Source organism: Phoenix dactylifera, unplaced genomic scaffold (genome assembly GCF_009389715.1).
Source record: "Phoenix dactylifera cultivar Barhee BC4 unplaced genomic scaffold, palm_55x_up_171113_PBpolish2nd_filt_p 000980F, whole genome shotgun sequence".
NCBI classification, from domain to species: domain Eukaryota; kingdom Viridiplantae; phylum Streptophyta; class Magnoliopsida; order Arecales; family Arecaceae; genus Phoenix; species Phoenix dactylifera.
Window position 1 is genome coordinate 154,625 of NW_024068336.1, and position 19,072 is coordinate 173,696.

The 19,072-nt window shown below is 39.5% G+C and overlaps 2 protein-coding genes and 1 pseudogene across 2 annotated transcripts; 1 reads left to right on the plus strand and 2 right to left on the minus strand.

The window, feature by feature from the left end:
- Nucleotides 1–2,521: 2,521 nt before the first annotated feature.
- On the minus strand, nucleotides 2,522–4,648 carry LOC120107716 (annotated as a pseudogene).
- Nucleotides 4,649–9,552: 4,904 nt separating this feature from the next.
- Nucleotides 9,553–16,682, minus strand: LOC120107711 (protein HIGH CHLOROPHYLL FLUORESCENCE PHENOTYPE 244, chloroplastic-like). Its single transcript, XM_039121132.1, is given in 10 exon segments — nucleotides 9,553–9,963; nucleotides 10,225–10,365; nucleotides 11,314–11,409; nucleotides 11,529–11,621; nucleotides 13,304–13,498; nucleotides 15,041–15,061; nucleotides 15,063–15,089; nucleotides 15,091–15,141; nucleotides 15,829–16,064; nucleotides 16,602–16,682. Coding segments are annotated over 9 exon segments (1,026 nt in total). The 5' UTR covers nucleotides 16,054–16,064; nucleotides 16,602–16,682; the 3' UTR covers nucleotides 9,553–9,786.
- A 953-nt stretch (nucleotides 16,683–17,635) lies between these two features.
- Nucleotides 17,636–18,454, plus strand: LOC120107714 (WD repeat-containing protein DWA2-like). Its single transcript, XM_039121136.1, has 3 exons — nucleotides 17,636–17,800; nucleotides 17,876–17,959; nucleotides 18,037–18,454. Exons 1-3 carry the CDS (start codon nucleotides 17,753–17,755, stop codon nucleotides 18,235–18,237), a joined length of 333 nt encoding a protein of 110 aa, XP_038977064.1. The 5' UTR covers nucleotides 17,636–17,752; the 3' UTR covers nucleotides 18,238–18,454.
- Nucleotides 18,455–19,072: the final 618 nt, after the last annotated feature.

Genomic DNA, 19,072 nt, shown 5'->3' on the forward strand with positions numbered 1-19,072 from the left:
CTAGGTCAAATTATGTTTATATAGCTCAATACAATATTATAATATCAACAGCAATGGATCGGTATAGATGTGTAACAACGTTGAGGAAAATAGCACACTAGGAGACGAGTTATTAGACCTAGAATGGCTGGACTTTCAAAAAACTTCTAGAATGTCAAAGGCAGCCAGTGCTGCATTAGTCAATGCCATAGTGGCAATTAACTAATCCCTTTTTTTCCTTCGAGAATGGTGGCGATAGTACTCCCTTTCCAAATCAAATTTATAATTTCTTCTTAGCAAAAGCATTGAGAAAGAGACGTGACATCCAAAACTTTGCAGATTGGTAATAATTAGTCAGATACGGCCCTCCCCACAAACATCCACTAAAAATATTCATTTTTTTTTTCTTGCAATCCTTTATTGACCTTGGCTTTACTATAATTCAAGATCTCAATGGGCATTAGCTTTTCTATAAAAAAAAGGAAGAAGAACATTGCAATGCTTTATTACTTCTCAGCTCCTCTTGTTCTCCGGCCAACTCTCTATTGTTTGTCATGTACTATAAGCTACATCTCACACATGAACTATTCCCAGTTAAGAGTCTGTACATCTAGCCTTGATGTAAATGTTGCCCATATATAATTCCATGTCTTTAAAATTTAAATAGACAAGTATTACCACCAAGCATTTGCTTGGATGGTACCATTCCACGTTCTCTTTTGTATTTTTTTTTCTTCTGTTGTTTTTGTTGTTATTGCATTATGATGATGAAAAGAAAAACTCTAATATTTAAAGTAGCCTTTTTCATGTAAAATGTATCATTGGAGTGTCATGAATCATCCATATTTCATATCAAACATATGGCCCTTATTCGCCTCTACATGCATTTGACCTATAAATACTAACAGGAATACTATAGTTGAACATTCTATCGAACATCGTCATGCAAACAAACAAGCCACTTAACCATTGATGCAGTGTTGTGCAACTAGGTACACAATCACGATCCTCTACGGTGCTGCAGGATCCATCTACAGCCGCCAACAGAGGATGCATGGCCATTTACACAGTGTATGCCTGTATGGTACCATACATGCTCATGATATATTTATTTGATGATCATTTATATCTTAACGATGGGCATCAAAACCTGCACAGAACTCTTACGGCGCAGCCCGTGGGCCGTAGGGGATCCATAATGATAAGGTACAAGCGGTCCCGAGCTCAGCACCAATCAAAACACGGGCCTACCTTACCTTTTCCCACGTCATGCACGTGTCTTGTTTTTTTTTTTTGTTGTTTTTTTGGTGAATCATTCCCCTTGATTTTTTTGTCAACAATCATGTGCCTTGTTTTCTTTCTCAAGTACTCATGCATGTGCCTACCATAAATCACCTTCCTGCTCGAATATTCTAAGTCTACTACTTGCGCATCTCATCCGAATGCTTACTAAATAAACCCTCCCGGAGATCATAATAATAATAAAAAAAATGGTAAAACTCCTAGTGTGTAAAATGTGCTGGCGGCCGGGGCGTCAAAGCAAAGATTCGGCGTCAACTCTTACGATCTAGATGAGTAGATGCGTTGAAAGGCAGCCTTTTTTTTTTTACCAAAAACAAAACAAAACGAAACGAAACGAAACGAAGAAAAAAAAAAGCGAATCCAAGACTGGGCGCAGGTTGCCTACGTCAACCATTTGGCCTCAAAACCGCCTACTTTACCTCTTTCTTCGCTCTGGGAACGAAGCGAGCTGGTTACCTACTCCTCTGGCGAGGAAGAAGCCCAACTCCCATTTTGATATCTCTCTTTCAACAACGATGGGCGCTTATACCTTCTCAGTTCGGCAACGGCAACCCATTGACAACGACGGTTTGCCGCATCCTATCTCAATCCATCACCGACCCGGGGTCCCATCCTTACCAAATTAAATCCAAGACAAATTCAACACCCGGTTTTTATAATCGGTGAGATTGGCTAGTATTCTGCACACAGCTACATATGTATGTTCCTCTATAATTAACTAATCGAATATTTGGGTGATGCAGGTGAGCGAGAAGGGACAGGTGAGCGAGAAGGGAAGAACGGAGAGTCATGCGAGAGAGGACATGCAGGTGAGAGAGAAATTTTACCATGCCGTGGAGCCTCTCACACACCACGTATTGCATGTATTTTTATTTTTTTAAAATAAATTAGTAAATATTAGAGAAAGGGTTATGGTTAACACATTCATACACTCTAACTAAGCCATCTCATGCACATAATCTTAACAATTATGGAGATATGTAAGATGGGGATGTAGGAAGTGGAAAATTGGACATCATGACGCGCCTATGTTAGAAACTTAGAATGGATGCATACCGTCCACTCTTAAAACATAATTAAAATGATCATTGGAATCAAGGTCGGATGTAAAATTTTTAAACAATATAGTTTAAAGATAAAATTTCGGTCGATCTAGAAGCCGGGTACATTAATTATCTCAATTCAAACATTGAATTCTTTTATTGGATGGGGGTTTAGATGGATAGATTGCGATCATTGCTTTCAAAACTGAAAATTAAAATTAATAGCTTTTCTTTTATTTGGAAACAAAAAAGTAATCACTTTTTTCTCTTCTTTCGATATGAAGGACATATCGTTTTTCTTTTCTATACAAAGAAAAATGAACAAAAAATCTATACCGTAAAGAAAGAGACTACCAAACCTAGGTGAAGTACGCAGTTTAGGCAGTGACCAACTTCCTCGACGTGGAGTTGAACCAGCCCAAACCTAACACACATATTTCCTCAGCCGGCGGCGCCGCCCAGCTGACCGTTCTTCTCCTCATGGCCTCGAAGTCCTCGATGCAGCGCTTCACATCCATCTTCATCACCCTCTTCCTCTCCGCCGCCGCCTCCTTCCCAGCCACCTCATCGAATATCTTCTCCCACCCCTCCTCCCACCCGCCGGCCGCATCGCAGAGCTCCAGGCTCCCATTCCTCCACTCTGTCCAACTCCACCAGCGGTCCAGCTTCTCCGCCACCTTCTCGACGCATGGGCCCATGCAGACCGGCCGGCAGGGCCGGCACTTGGCCCCGCTCAGCGGGCCCCGGCTCCCTATCGCCGCCACCGGCACGCCGTACCTCCCCGGCGGGAATCCGTACCGGCGGTTGCTCAACACGCAGAACGGCAACCGCATCTCCCGAGGCACGACGTTGGATGTGTCCAGCTGGGCATTGAAGGCGGACTCGGAGTTGAGCCCGCGGTAGCCGGCGGTTTTGAGGCGGGGGAGGAGGGAGAGACGGGAGAGGGCGGCCGTCGAGGTGTACCGGTCGCCGACGCCGAGCCGGTCGTTGAGGCCGCCGTATTGCGAGCCGGGGGGGACCAGATAGGAGCCCCGCTCGAAAGCGGCCGGCTCGAGCGGGCCGGACCAGTAGCTGTCCACCCTCGTCCGCACGATCCAGTCGTAGGTGAAGTTGCCACGAGATTCGTGGGATTTTATCAACTCCAGGCAGCCTTCTACCAGGTTGAAGTACTGCAACAAACCCTGCAAAATAATAACAGAAGCTCGTTCAATTCAATACCATGATCAAATATCGCGGAGAGTTCTCCATCTATTCTACAAAAATATTCATAATGACCACGAGTACATTAGATGACAGCCTAGAGCAGTAGCAACATTCTAATTTGGCAGACCCAGTTGGAAATAGTCTTCATCAAACCAATTTAAATTAGCTTTTTAGATCTAAAATTGCCGATTGAAATATTCAATTTTATTTCAAGCACATAAAAAATTAAACAAGAAAATTATACTGATAATATTATTTGATCAAAAAGTGACACGATAACAAACTTAAAAATGAACATATATTTATCGTAAATGCGTATATGGTTCGAGATTCACTTTATTATTTTTAAGGAAAAAAAAAACTAAAAACTAACATGGCTTGGCTCCCAACAGAAACGGAGGGGGAGAGGTGGACGGGCGGGAGAGGGGTCTCCACCTGGATGCCGTTGGGGGAGTCGCGGGCGGCGAGCACCTGGGTATGGGACTCGGTTGGGGGGATTGGGGCGGGGGGAGAAGATCCGAACGCCGGCGATCCTCGGCGCCGACTTCAGAATAGAAAACTTGTACGCATCCTTATCGAGCGGGCTGTGGAGGAACAAGTCGGCATCCGGGTACTCCCTCAGCAAGTTCCTCATGATCGATGGCCCCGTGAGCTCAAACCGCCTTGCGCCGCCGACGAGGCAAATCGCCATTCTCGACCGATCCAGCTCGCGCTTCCTCGACTCAAGAGGATCATCTGAGGAGGAGAAGGATGACAGGGGTTGGGAGGAGGAGAAGAGGAGGAGTTTGAGAGGAGAGCTCCGGTTCATGGTGGAGTAGGTTATGGTGAGGACGAGGAGAAAGAGGAGAGGGGTGAGAAGAAACGGGAGGGACCTCCATCCTCTCCATTTATGGACGGCGGCGGCGGCGGCGGCGGTCGCGGTGAGGTGGCCCGAAGGCCGCGACTGGTGATCGCCACCGCTCCTCATATCATGGCCTCCCGGGGAGGGTGATGGGAAGATCTACTTAGAGAGGGATGGATTAGGGTTTGGAGGGGGGAGTAGAAAGGGCACGGTCTTCGTGAGGAGTGGAGGGGGGAGGAGAAAATCCGAGAGATACGAAGGCATAAATGGGGGCGTGCGGAACGCGCGAGAGGTTTTGGCAAGCCGGAAACCGGGTCGGATTTGCGGACGATTTTGCCCCCCGACGCTGGCGGTTGCCGCCGAGGCTGAAATTAACGGCGGTTACGCCGTCTCCGTATCACACTTTCTAATAATAACAATAATAATAATAATAATATTTTTATTATTAATTAATAAGTTATTCAGTATTACAAATTCTAACGTTCCATATTTCCCTGTAAAACGAATAATGATCGTTAGTTGTCTTTCAAATGAAATCTTCTAAAAATTTTAATGTAAATAATGATCTAGATAGTTATGATGCTAATTTTTATTATTTTTATAATAACACTTTTACAATGATTAGTATTAACTTTTTTCCCTCATTCCATTATTATTATTGTTGTTATTATTATTATTATTATTATTATATATAATATATTTATTATTAAAAAATTTAAAATTGAAAAAAATAATGGCAGTTAAAACTTAAAACCGTTATAACGGTCGGTGAATCACGAAATAATGCTGTTTGTTGGAACTTTGTCTGGCAAGGTGGAGCCTGGGATTGCATTGGTCATTTTGAATATTTTGCCTTCTTTTCACCCCAAAAAAGAAAAAATGCCTTGGGGTCCGCAATCGTAATCGGAAATTTCGAAGGAATCTTTTAGGAACCATTGCACCTGACACGTGCCCATAACTTGTGGTGCTGCTTCTTTCCTTTTTCGTGATGCAGGATGACTTGTTTTTTTGTGCACGTAAGATGACTTGTGGTTTAGACGACGGGAAAATGGCAACATGGGAAGTTAACAAATATGCTTACAAATGATAAAAGCGCTATCATTTTTCAACATGGGAAGCTATAAAATCCTCCAACAATATGCTTACAATTTTATGAAGAATTGATTGCCTATATAATAGGGCAGAATGTGAATCGTTGCACTTTTATGTATCCTAACAAGATGAGTGGCAAAAGAAAAACAACTATTTTACAATTTTTAAAAATTTAAAATACTAGTAAAGCGCAACTCCATGCCTGTATTGGAAGGACCTACATCTCTCCACTGCTTAAATGCCATGTTACATATCCAAAAATAAAATAAAAATGTCTCTCTAGTAGAATTTTTCTTAGCTTTTTTATATCATATACATTGTATATATATATATATATATTTGGAACCACCTTCAAGATCTCAAGAGAAGAAGCATTTGCATATTGTTTCATTGTAGAGGTCCCCAAGGAGTTTCTATTGTCACTTATATGCATATACATACATATATACATGTATACATATATATATATATATATAATGGTATTTACTTGGATCCTAAATTAACAGAAAGAGTAGATCATCTATCAAGTCATTGCTCAACTCTGTAGTTCGATGATAATACATAGAGATTGGGTACCATTCAGCTGCCAATCACAAATTGCCACAAAAAATCAATAAGCTAAATAATGACAACATATATGACTTTCTATATTTTTCAAACATTAAAATTGGATCATCAATTTGCACAACTGCCTTGTTGGGCTGCTTTCATTGTTCACTAATCTAGTCCATGTAGTTTTTATCTTAATTAGAAAGGATTCAAACATACTCTTGATATAAAAAATTAGAAATCAAAAACATTGGATTCCAACTGTTTCCAGAAGTCAAAGGAGTCATTAGATTGTGCATGTGATTAATACGCTATAAAATCTACCAAAAGATCACCATGCCCCTTTTTTTATTTCGATTTTATAGAAGGAGACCCAATTGGGACACGAATGAAGAACAAACGGTTCCCTTGGTCAGCATTCGAACTTGGTGGTGTTATACTATCACCTTGTTACTAATATATTAAAAATAAAAAGAGTAACTATTAGCGAGGGAAGCTTAATCATTTTATAAAATCAAAGTGGCGATGGCGACTTCACATGTATACATGTAATAGATTATGATACATCAAGGTTAAAAAGGAAATGGCTAGATCGAGGGATCAAGCGCTCATAAAAGAACCCATTGTTTAGCCATGGGATGATTTTTTTTCCCCTGAAGTGCTTTGACGGTTTCCACCAAAAAAATAAGTTCTTCAACGGGGAGACGTGCCCATGCACAAAATGTGCCATGCAAACACCCTTCCATTGGTTGGCTGGTTGCTCGACAAAATGCCGTGCAGGAACGTGTACCATTCTTTTATGGTTTGCTTTTTATCGTTTGACCTTCTTTCTTTGAATTGCGTGCAACATGCATTCCAGTTGCCTGAGATAATAGGCCGGGTGAAGATTCTTAGTTCTTAAGCAAGCAGCTTGTTGGAAGAGTAATTAAGTAGGTACTGACCATTGCCTTAGTCAAGTTTGGTGGGAGATACCTAATATTAGTTTTAATATTAGTTATGTTCGCATACGACATAAATATCACAAATGTTTAAAAAACATTTCTAATGTGTTACAAAGGACTGGGATGGCTTGTATTTTTCTAACCATAAAATTGGAGATCTGCAAGCACTCTGTCTGCACAGATCTTAAAATGGCCATTGTACAATCTTTAGGTGGTTTCATACAAAAAAAATAGTAAATTCTTCTTTTGCCTCACCTTCTTTATGACCCCGTCAATAACGGACATCTAGGTTATAGTTATTGAATTTTGACTTCTAGTGTTGAGTATGTGCAACAGCACGGTGGATGGATGTTGTCGATTATATATTTTTTTTCTTTGGAAAGAATTTATGTTATAAATATTGATTAACTACATTTATAGATTGTTATATCATAATTCATACTCTCTTTATTACACTTTGAAAGTTGATTGGTTTTTTTTTTTGGGTAAAATTGGATTTTATTTATGCCAATCTAGAGAAAATGCATATCAGAAAATAAAATGTGTGGAAAACCAAAAAGAATATCCCACACAGCAGCTATCCAGAATACGGCCTTGGAAGGTGACAGGTGATTAGGAAATTCACGGAGTAGAGAAATAATGGAGATTGAAACACATAGAAACAAAAACTGGCAACTTCACAGTTTAGAGACCATTCGAGATTTTCTGAGGACAAGATATTCCCTGTGACGCCAGCCAAAGAAACGAGCGAGAATGAGCTAATTTGACAGCGTCGCTTGAGAAAAAGGAATACTTGGACACCAACTTTGTCTAAAGGCACCCTCTTCCATCACCCTCTTCCCCGACCCCACCCAACCACAAGTGGATTCCTTAATTTTCCAACGAGCAGGGTGGTCTTCCTTGGGATGGCTCCCTCTTGCCGTGCATTGGAAAGTTGCGGCCATGCGATCACGACAATGTGATCGGTCCATGCAATAGATAGGATATCTAGCATCTACTTCAGCTACTGGCTATCATTTAATACATGAATGGTCATGATTGTGAGACTGAATCTCTTCAATTCAATTCCAAAAAAAGGAGGTCTGAATTTGTGAGGACCCATACGGGCGTATGTTTAGTCCCACATCGGTTATTCGCTGGATAGATCTTGGATACTTATACAGGATAAAAAATCCAAATAATATCTTCCGGCTAGCCATTTTGGAAGGAATTCTGCGTTGTTACAAATGGTATTAGAGCGGGTCCAACCCATAACCTATGTAAACTAGGGAACACTGCAGCACCGATCTATTGGGGTTGACCACGAGTTGATCTTGATGTTTGTTATTAGATTTGAATGGATTTGAACTCTTAGCCTGACGAGGACATCAGGGCTTGAACAGGAAGAATATGCGAGGATCTGTGTGGGCGTGTGTTTAGTCCCACATCGGTTATTCGCTAGGTAGATCTTGAGTACTTATACAGGATCAAAGAACCTAAATAATATCTTTCGGCTAGCCATGTTAGGTGAGATCCTGAGTTGTTATAAAATTTATTTTGGAGTGTTTAAAATGACAGCCTTGCACCTTAGTGAATGATAAAATTCAAATAAAAGCCAAGAATAACATTCACTACGTAAGGATGCTAGAACAGAATAATGGCTATGTAATGGCCAAGTAAAATGACTATGCAATGGCTAAGTAAAATGACCATGTAATGGCCATGTCTTGGTAGTTAAGTAATGGCCATGTCTTGGTAGTTAAGTAATGGCCATTATTTAAATACCAATTGCATATGACATGCATGATAGGAAGCTTCTAGAAACCGTTATAATAGATTAAACTATGAATATGAGCACTCACCTCTATAGTCTACTACTAAGTAACATTTGTGCACTTTGACACTCTTCCCAAGGTTCCAATCTTAGATCCTTTTTTTTTTCTGCAACAATAGAATGGTGATGTAGAAGAGGTCATGTCATAAGGATGTAAGTCAACCTGAGCGAGCAAGCAGCGCATAGCTTGCTTCATAATCAAGATGCAGCTCATTTAGTTTCAAGCCAAACTCAAATTATTCAGAACGGCCGTTTGAGAGATTTGGTGATAGTCGGAGGTCTTTCAAGGCTTTCATACATCTATTTTGAGCTGCTTTTCATGTTCATATTTATTTAATAAATAAAAATAACTATAAATAATAAAATATGTATATTACTTTCTAAATTATATATGTGTGTGTGTATATATATATATTAATTATAATAAAAATAAACTTTCAACTATAAATTTTTAATCTTTAAACTTTAAAAATTATTTTTAACTATAGGTCGCGGAAGGATTTACTGATGCTCAGCCAGCAGATCCTTCGTCCTATCTCCTATCTGTTCTGCATTGGATGATTAGCTGATCAGCCACTGAAGAATCTGTGCTATAGAAAATGACAACAAACATTGAGCTAAATCTCGGCGCTAGTTCCTTGCTACAACCTCCAAAACCTTATCATTAATGGTCGGAAAAGGATGTGATGAGCCCCCCAGTGGCTTTCACTTTCGAATACTTTACCAGAAAAGTCTCTTGGCATTGAGCCGGGTGTTGATTGATATCGCAGTGCGAACTTTTCATCTTAATCAGCTTGAACAAAAATCCAGACTAATTTAATAACAAACAGTCAGTATTTGTAAACAAGTTAAGCTAGCTTCAGGATAAAAGGCGTTACTTTTTTCACAATCTTAATTTGTATATGCAGAATGAATGAACAAAAACTACTTGCACCATCAGGTCTTTTTGAATGGCTCAGAAGTGCATGTAGCTTGGATTTGTATGCTCTTTGAACTCATTGTTGTAGTGTGAACTTGAATTTCTCATAGATAAATATCTGTTTGTTTTGATTGTGCCTTTAGATCCTTCAGCTTCTTCAAGATATTGGCGAAGTAGTCCTGCAAATACTTTTCTAAAGTCAAAATGTCTTTCTGATCCACCCCAAGGAGATTATATGTTTCTGTCATGGGAGCCGAGAACACAGTGTCGCTTGAGAGGACCTGAAATTCCACCAATGGAGAGATTCAATGCATTAATCTGAGTGATTATTAACCCACAGATGTACTAATTCAGTCGAAGGGGATGGTCGGAGTCGGGGAGACAACAAAACTTCCTTACTTGACAAAAAAAAAGATAGCAAGATCAGCTTATTCTCAAGATGTATGTTTGTATTGTTACAACATTCTCTATTAAGTGATTGAAATTTCAATTGGATTCCAGTCAGTGCTACCAATAGATGAGAGACCGATATAGAGATTTACCTCTGAAAATGCCAATCGATCCGCTATATCGTTTGTCCACTGGAAACACCGAGTTAGCTGGCGAGTGAATTTCAGGACTGAAACAGGGACAGTGGTTATGTTTGCATCTTGCCCTGCTAGTCTTTCACACAAAGTAATCACCTGGAAACAAAAGAACATTCTTTAGATACTTCAAAGAGAAGAAATGGATCTTTCCCGTAAACTTTTTTAACACAGATCTGGTTCCCTGCTCGCTGTCACTCGAAGAAATATTCTACGACTTCCACTCTTCATGAACACCCGTTGGGCCTTTAAAAGATTGCATCTCTTCACTCAATCAATCAAAGATGATGGACATAATTTTTAATTTTTTATGGATGTGGCATAAAACAAGAGTTGCATTCCGTGACTGAGGTTTGGATAGGAACCAACAGAGAAGTAGGATTTAATCCAAATTCAACTTAATGAAATATGAAATTTATTGTTTAAGTTTGCAATATGATTATGGTGCTAATGTGACATATTTTTAATTTTGTACATTAAATCGATTATTTTGCAATGTCGCATAAGAATTTTTCTGTGCAAACCTTGACGGAAATTTCTATGCAAGATAATACAATATGCCTCGCATATTGTATTATCTTGCATAAGAATTTTTCTGTGCAAACCTTGACGGAAATTTCAGTCATCCTCTTGACATGTCTGAAATTCACAAGAACATACCAAATTCAATATGCGAGGCATAAATGACCATTAAAAAGGGATTTTTTTTTTTAGTATTCCTACATAATTACCGGTGTTGATATATCAGGCCAGGTCAAAACACATATCAGGATTCGAGTCATCAAGCTTGGACAAAAAACTTTTTGTTTTTTCTCCTCTCCTTAGTCCACCAGCCCTATTCTTCAGCCTAAGCATGGAAACTCTCGTCTGCTCAGCCTGGACCTTTAACACCCTGTTTAGGGACATATCTATTTCTTGAATTCATAACTTATAGTTCAACTATAAGAAGAGAATGGAATCAGAGCATATCATAGACCAGTTGATATAGATTATGTTCGACATTTTCAATGATTAAGGTCCTGGACAGTATACTAGATCTTTCATTACCTCTTGGGTTGTCCATGCACGAGGTCCAGCAAATGTTAGGAGCTTCTTGTCAACTTTCTCATTACGCATAGCCATAAATGTCAGTCGAGCTATATCCTGGAATCAGCAAACAGATTTATTAACCACACATGGAAAAAAAAAATCTATCTTCAGGAAAACCAGTCCAATGATTTCTACAGTCAAGACAAACAAGAATTCAATAAACAAATAAGAACCTGGGTATCCATGTAAGCGATTCGAGTTGGGGCATCAGTTCCCCACACAGACTTCTCTTCTAGTATCGGCACAGCATACTGCCCAATTAGGCCCTATTGCATCATGCAGTGATAACAAATAAACAAAACGACCAATTCATATAGACTTGAATACAGAAGACAGGAATAAAATCCATAGAGGCGGAGAACCTTCAAACATTACATGTAATGTAGCAAGTTCAAAGACAATGATAGGATATCCCTGAAATCTTTAACTGCCTTGACAGTTAATTTCAAGTGCTCTGGGGATATTCAACTCTCTTATAACTTTTTGACAGTTTGATTCCATATGTAAGCTTCATCATGAGAATGGTATCATGAATCTAAAACAGGTCAATATCCAATCTACCAACAGTACTTAATGATCTGCAGGAAGTGCCAAGATATTTTATCTCTGCAATCTTCAGAATCTCAGTTTATCTCTGTCAAAATGAAAGGCTTTACTTTTTACATGGTTGGGTTATCTAGATATCTGAGTCAATAAATCACAAGCAAGACATCACAATATCAGCTGACATAGTAATAAATAGGATTAACTATCATTTTAATCACTAATTCTAATATTTAGTGACTTAAAAATAGTAAAATAAATTACATTTTCTCAGTCAATACATCAATACTATATCCGCTGATATCTTGGATATATCAGTTTATAGTATATGGACTAAGGAAAAAAGATCTGAATGTTTTACTTCTATTGTATCTGTCTGATAGTTATAAGAATCTTAGCCAAGATCTCAGTGAAGATGAAAACCACATGCCTAGTCGGCTAGTCATCTAGCAGTCTGCAAGCCAGAAACAGGGCAGGGTACCACCTGTTTGGAATTGCATGGTTACAAAAAAATAGCGGCATAGATTTCCTTTTTTCAAAAGATAGTAGAATAGTTTTTCATTTAAGTGAAGCAATTTTTTTTCCTTTTAAGAAAAATGGAGGGGAAACCTCGCCCAATTCATTAAGATAACGATCTACAAGAAGAAGCTAGGATAAACCCCACAGAGAATAGAAGAAGGGAGGAACAGAGAAAAGAAAGAGAAGAAGAGAGGAAAGATCAAGGGAAGAAAGAAGAAAAGAGAGAGAAACAAAAGAGAAGAAGAGAATAATAACAACTCAATCCAGAGCCATCAAGGGTTCCCAATGCTGAAATTGTGGGCCGCATGGGAATCCAACCTAAACTTCATGCTGGAGCAGAAGCATCCCAAATAAATGAGCTTAAGATGACAAAAAGGCAAAGCTTCATCAACCATCCAGAAGCTTGACCTCGACCATAAATCACAAAAACAAACTTCCCCAATAATAGTAATGTCTAACCAAGATTCAAGAACCACAGATTGCACCCTCAACACTCAAACCTCCTACGGTCCCCAAGCCCTTTGGGCGCACAGAAGCTTTTAGGCCTCTTCGACATTACAGGATATTTGAAAAAACCAATAAAGTGGGTTAAGTTAAGCAAATTTTTGAATGTTGTTGCTTGCACCTAACCTTCTGCAGATGATATAGTAGATGCAATACCATTTGAAGACCTGTTGCTTTATGATCAGTACTTCATTTTACGATCTTCAGTTTAGTGCCTTCTTTATCCAGTTAGTTTTTTATAGCTATCCTTCCATACTTTTACATGGATTTTAGGTGAATCAACTTGAGTTTAAATTTTCTCTTTGATATACTATTTTCAACTTTTGTAGTCAAGTAAACCTCATTCAAGACCATGTTCAAAATATATGTGGATGTGAAATACCTGCATGAAACCACATAGCCTAATAATGATGTAGTTTAGACCAGAGTCCTGAAGAAATTTCTCAGTGCAGTGCTTGATTTCCATTAAAGGAACCTCGGGATGCTTATCACAATTGTGGATGGAATAGAATACATACTTCTGAATGTCCATGGCTTTTGCACATTGTATGAGAGCAACTTTTCCTTCCCAATCTACCTAAATATAAAAGTTGATCAGAATGGGCCCAAAGCCAAACAAGTGCCAGTTGATCCTTAATGAAATAAATGAAAGGACAATTAACAACAGGAAAAAAAGAGATAGCTACTGGGTGTATAGTCTAATGTACACATGGAATAAGTGCTTCTACGTGCATCCAAGCATGAAAAGCCATATATTATGTCATAATAAAGCGCTCGATAGGAGATAACAATAGAAGGATTTAGAAGAATTGAAGTATAAATAGGTTGATAAATAAATGCCTTAAAACTGTTAACCCAAAAGAAGTGATTATAAGAAAGTAAAAAATATTGAATTAGTATCCTCAGGAGTGTCAGTTTCTCTTAAGCAAACTTTTCAATGGAATTGTGGCAAATGATGCTTCACGATTCTTACATACTCACAGAAAATATTTTTATAAATCATATTAGCTATATAATTTCCTTAAATTATTGTAATAGAAAATCTACAGTAAACTGCACCTATAAATGGAGCAGCAGCAGTAGTCAACCCCAACTCATAAATGGCCAAACCCTAAATTGTTTTATGTGTACCCTGAACAAGATCTGCAGTGCCTTGGTTCATGATAAAATTTGTGCTTTTCCATAAGTTTCATAGTTGCTTAGTTTCAATAAGAATATGGACAAGCATTAGTGCATATAGAAGCCTTATGTTCTGGAGGAGGATTTATCAGACCTCCATATGATGGTCATCTTCAGGACTCATAAGTTAATGAGGTATGAAATTTTGTCAGATAAAAAATCAAAGTTACTATAGCTCTAGACATTCAAAATTTTCCCAGATCTTGTCAAAAATTAACAGGAATTGGATGCATTCATGATTCATGGGACATACTCTGTCCTCACAATGTCTTAGAAGGCTTACTTTGGACCAGTCCTAACTACAAGACTTTCAGTGGAGTTTGGGTTGAAATGCCTGAAAGAACTTGCATTACGATTCTCTCATATAACTGCAGGTAACATAAGACCTGAGAAGCACAAGATGTATTTGTTTGTCCAACCGAGAACCATTCGTACATTCTTTGTGGGTAAACAACCAGATAAGTAACTAAGACAAGGTAGAGAGAGAGAACAAGAATGCATCTAGAGACTAATATTCCAAAATTCAAACTTTGGATAGTACCTATACTTCACCCAACCAAGGGGCTGTGGCTTGTCCACATCCTAATAAAATTTCTTTCATCAGTCATTCCATTTGCAGGCAACAAGTGTCCAATAAGGAAAGAAAATATATTTTGAGATTCATCTATTAAGACCCTCTTTCTTTTCCATGATAAGATATGGATATCAAAGGACTAGCTTACACAGCTAAGCACTCATCAAGATTCAAGAGAAAGGCCCTCTGTAACAGCGGACCAGAAAATTAAAAGGTCTATATTATATAATGTTTGTATAAATGAAAAATCATCATTTATATGTGTGATATTGCACATGGATGTGGAAGTAACAATGTCTCATAAGAACAGTCTTTTCAAATGCTTCTAGAGAGCTAAGAAAATAGAGGTGAGCATAAACAAAGTACCATGCGGATAGGCTCTTCTGGGCCGTCCTGTTGCACAATCAATTACTGTACTGAATACCAACAAGAGTTGCAGGTATAGTCTCTGGTTTGCTGAGATCGGCCTGTTCAAAAAGTAGAAAGGTGCACACTTCAGCATGACTTTGAGAGATAAAAAGGAAGGGCAGACCTCACACGAAATCAAGGGAAAATGTTAAACATTCAGTTGCAGCTGATAAACAAGCAACTAACAACTAATTATTCTTCCATAGTTCATACAAACTGAAAAAAAGAGCATGCACATAAAGATTGCATGATATGTATGTAACATCCAAATGGGGATCAAGTATGCTGGTGTAAATAACCAGTTAAGTTTTCAGGTAACCCTTACCTTTCCAACCCATGATTTAGATGATCCGTTTCCCACCGAAATTGTTTGCTTGACAAATATATGTACAAATAGATAAGCAGGTTCGCTGTAAGAGTGCACCTGAGCTTACCCCACATAAAATTAGGCAAAAGATGAACCTCCACAATTTATTCATTTAGCCTTTCCTGTGTTTTCCTCAACAAAAAGCAAAACACATTTCTGGACACCTAAGTGCACTCTAAAAAATACAGCATATTCAAGTTTGCAAAGGTTGTCAGTTTAAAATATAAATAGGTATTACAGGTATAATTACCTGGATATATAATGCCAATAACAAGCTTTTAAAATATCAAGAGGGTATTTGCTCTAGTATCATTGTATAGAACAAATATAAGAAAACATTCTGATTTGAAGCAGAAAACATATAAAACTTGAAACATACATTGACAACTGTAGCACCCCAGTCCCGAAGGAAGTCAGCAGGAGCTGGCCGAGGCCTTACAAGACATCTAACATCATAGCCTTCATCTAGCGCCCTCCTAACAACCTGCCGACCCAAAGTTCCAGTAGCACCAACAACTAATATACTTGTTGGCCTAACAGGTGTTCCTTGTGATATACTTGTTGCAGCTACAGTCTGAGCATTACATGAAACCTGTAATGGCATATAATGCCTGCCTGAATAGAGTAAAGAGTCGAGTGTAAATGTCTGAACAGAGCCTTGGAATTGCAATAGAGATTCCACAGATTAAGTTTTGGATTGCAATCAGATGAAGGACATCCGAAAACTGAAATTCAATAATGAAACAATGAAATGACTTTTAATAAATTGGTGAGTCCCTCCTCATCCCTCAAAAAAAAATAATGGAGCCATCAAAATGAAGAATCTTAAGCATCATGCAACTAGCACTCCATGCACAGCCAGAACTATCTTCATGCAAAAGGCATAAAGAACCTTAAATTTTGCAACAAGTTCAACATATCAGATTCTTGTACTCGCCAGGCATCCAATTAGAGACCCTATGAAAAGAGCAGTCATACTTAGCTAATCAAAATCAATTGGTGAAAATAGTATGGCGCATCTGTGCACTAATGATTCTACAAATGGAATTCCAAGTAGCTGATTTGTTCTACCAATGCTCGAACTCTTAATTAACTTCACAAGTTGAGCAATAAATAAAACAAAAACAGTAAAAAAAAGATTTTTTTACTCGCCTGGTGAAGAAGAGGAGGAAAGGGGAAGGGAAGAGGAGGTCGGCTTGGAGTTGGACCGGCGCTAACGTGCGGCCCAGGAGAGGGAGGGGAGGTTGGCGCGACGGCGGCTGGTGGACGAGGCGAGGGGAGTTGAGTTGGGGGAAGGAGAGAGCCGAGCCTCGAAGCCATTGGTAGTGGAAACACTGCTTTTGTTATCCCTCTCTTCGACTTGCCGCGATCAAGTGGATCGAGGCTGGTCGCGTTGCTGTCCGGCATCCGGCGGAGATTTGGAGGAGAAATCAGAAAGAGCGAGAAAGAGGGGAGTAGTGGGGTGGGGAGCGGATGGCGAGGCGAAGCAGTCGACTCTATTCTGCCACGGTCGACCGGAATGGATCATGCAATTGCCAACTGGCTTTCTTTATTTTATTTTCCTTTTCACAATTTCATTGCGACCTTTATCTTAACGATGGGGATGGCGTTAATCACGCCTCTTTGCTACCAGTGAATCTACGATACTATCCGGTTACTTTAGCAGGAGAGGACCATTGATGATCTTTTGCTGCTATATATATATATATATATATATTATATATATATATATATATATATATATATATATATATATATATATATAGTTTTTTTAATATGAATATTTTTCTTACAAATTTAAATTTATATAAATATTTTTTAAAATTTATATTATTTCTGTATCATTTAAAATACTATTTTTGCACAAATGCCCGTGATATAATAGTTCTTCTAATACCGTTAATAAAAATCATATTTATTTTAATTAAAAATAAAATAAAATTTTGAAATTATTTTTTTATCCACTATACGATGTCTTGTATTAATATATATTATATTTTATTATATTTTGTTCTATAATATTATGTAATATTTTTTTTAAGTTTATTTTGTCATACTAAAAATATTTTTTTAATTTATTAACCAAACATATATTAAAATGTTATAGTATTTAAGAAATTTAATTACTGAACAGGAACAGTTTTTTATAAAAACTCTAGATCAACTAGCGCCAACGCTAAGAAATTCTCTCGGTGGCACGTGCATATCACGTGACTATTTCAGTCTGATATGGAGACCGGAATGCGACCAGATCTCTCACAAGGTGAGACCGCCTAGCGCGAGCGCCCGTGAGCCCGTCGGAAATGCAGGGAGGCTCCACCGGCATCGTCTACGGCGGCCTCAAGTACCAGGTGACCCCCAAGAACACAACAATTCCATCTCTTTGACGCCAAAACCCTAGCACTCAAATCCCTTTCTTTCTCCAGGCCAGATGCATCGCCGACGTTAAAGCTGATCCGGATCACACCAGCTTCCTCGCCGGCACCCTCAGCCTTCGAGAAGAGAACGAGGTCGGATCGCAAAACCCTGGTTCTTCATCTCTTCCTCGATCGTTCCTCAACAATCTTTCGCACTTTTATTCGTCCAGGTCCATTTGATCCGGCTCTCGCCCTCGGGAACGGAGCTCGTGTGCGAGGGCTTGTTCTACCACCCCAGCGAGATCTGGGATCTCAAGTCCTGCCCCTTCGATCCAAGAATCTTCTCCACCGTCTTCACCTCCGGTAAAAGCAATCGATCTTCCTATTCGAATTGCGTGACCTCATTCTATAGGGATTCCATTTGGACGTAGTTATGCAGCATTTTGTCGTTTTAATCAAGATTTGTGTATGTAATTCTGGATAGCAGCAGGTGTTAGCTAGGGTTGGTGGTATACTTATCAGATCTGCGTAATTTGTGGTTGATTCTTGTTGGGGGGAATAAAGTTTCCCCCAAATGACATAAATGCCCCTAAGAAGCCGTACAACCTCCGACCTCGGACAGCCGAAGTCAGCGTCCGACCTCGGAACGCTCGGCCACAAGACGACCGACCCGAAACCTCCGACCTAAGAGAAACCCCGATGTCCGAGGACCGTACTCTAACACCCCTCCGGCATTTATTGCGCATGGCCGCTGTAATCTTCCGGCACACTCAACAATAAATGCGGATCTCCGGCTTACTCCATAATAAATGCGGATCTCCGGCTTACTCCACCAATAATGCGGATCTCCGGCTTACTCCATAATAAATGCGGATCTCCGACTTACTCCACAATAAATGCGCATGGCTCCTGACATCTACGGATCCCCAGCTCTCCACGGCAAATCGACCCAGCAGGGTCTAGTCGACTATGATAAGTCTCTGATCTCGGCCATACCGCCGACATCAGTGCAATGATTCGCCTGACCGAGCGCCGACCTGAACAACATGCCAAGCCGTACTACGGCCTCGCCCTGTTACATCACAGGTAAACCGACCCCCGCATATAAAAGGGAGCCTTGGCCTCCCAAGAGGGGATTGGAACATTCATACACCCAAAAATCACTGTTTTCTCCTTCTCCCCACTATTTGCCCCTCCCTGACTTGAGCGTCGGAGGGCCGGCGCCGGAGAACCCGGCCACCGGTTCGTGTGCAGGCACCCGGACGG